Source organism: Austrofundulus limnaeus, unplaced genomic scaffold, assembly GCF_001266775.1.
Source record: "Austrofundulus limnaeus strain Quisiro unplaced genomic scaffold, Austrofundulus_limnaeus-1.0 Scaffold501, whole genome shotgun sequence".
NCBI lineage: Eukaryota > Metazoa > Chordata > Actinopteri > Cyprinodontiformes > Rivulidae > Austrofundulus > Austrofundulus limnaeus.
In genome coordinates, this window is record NW_013952903.1 from 1 (window position 1) to 1270 (window position 1270).

Consider the following 1270-nt stretch of genomic DNA (forward strand, 5'->3'; position numbering starts at 1 on the left):
TCACTGTCTCACTTCCTGTCCTCATCACTGTCTCACTTCCTGTCCTCATCACTGTCTCACTTCCTGTCCTCAGTGTCTCACTTCCTGTCCTCACTGTCTCACTTCCTGTCCTCAGTGTCTCACTTCCTGTCCTCAGTGTCTCACTTCCTGTCCTCACTGTCTCACTTCCTGTCCCCGCAGCTCTCTGGTCTCTTCCTGCTCCCGTTAATCTCACGGTTAGCTCGTTGAACTTCCAACATGTCCTCCGCTGGGACCCGGGACCCGGCAGTCCTCCAGGGACACGCTACAGAATCTTCAGAGGGTGAGTCCAAAAGACTCGTCTGCTCCCAGAACTGATGAGGACCAGAACCCAGAGAGTCTGGTTCAGAACTGATGAGGACCAGAACCCAGAGAGTCTGGTTTCCTGTCAGACCTGAGCCTCAAACAAAATCAAATCTGATCTTNCCACCTGACCCACCTGACCCACCTGACCCACCTGACCCACCTGACCCACCTGACCCACCTGACCCACCTGCTCTGCTCCAAGGAGATCCAAACATCCAACAGTTTCTAAATGAATATGAACAGTTTATGTTGCAGCTGAAGCTAGCAGCTGAAGCTAGCAGCTGAAGCTAGCAGCTAGCAGAAGAACAGGTGTAGATGGAGACCTTGAAGGTTTCTGTTGTGCTGTTAGCTTGTGACAGGACCAGAACCTGGCCTACATCAGTCTGAGCCCAGAGACTCCAGCACACCTGAGGACAGGTGACATCCTCAGCCAGGTGCAGTGTTTTAATCTGAACCAGTCTTCCTCACTGAGACCATCATCACTTCCTTTTCTTTCATGAACAAACTGTCGATGTTTCCTGCCTGTCCTGGTACAGTGATGAGGTCATCACAGGTTTCTCCTCGTAGACCTTCTAAAGTATTAGTTTTTACCTGTTTCTCCTAATAATCTGTAAACATCTGTGTTGATCTTGATCAACCAGTCCAGATTTAGTCTTTAAATGGTTAAAACTCAGCAGATTACCCTTTTCTACCACTGTACACGTGGCTGTGACACCTTTACCTGCTCCCTGTTTCAAAGCTTCATCATGAAGACCTGGTCTGGACCTGGAGTCCAACAAAACCACCTGCAGCTCCTCTGATCCTCCTTCACTGTGGTCCTGCTGCAGACATGAAGCTTTCACCACAGCAGCATCAGGAGACCAACAAAGCTCTGAGGAATGTGTCCCGGTCCCCCCAGGGACTGATCCACCCAGGAATGTGGAGGAGGAGGAGGAGGAGGAGGAGG

At 50.7% G+C, this 1270-nt stretch overlaps 1 protein-coding gene across 1 annotated transcript in view; it reads left to right on the forward strand.

The window, feature by feature from the left end:
* Positions 1-180: 180 nt before the first annotated feature.
* The window catches only part of LOC106530218 (interferon alpha/beta receptor 2), a gene marked incomplete at its 5' end in the record, with an annotated part of 15381 nt that continues 14291 nt past the window's right edge, over positions 181-1270 (forward strand). Inside the window, 1 exon segment of the mRNA XM_014025802.1 lies at positions 181-301. Within this exon segment, the coding sequence (XP_013881256.1) occupies positions 181-301 (121 nt within the window).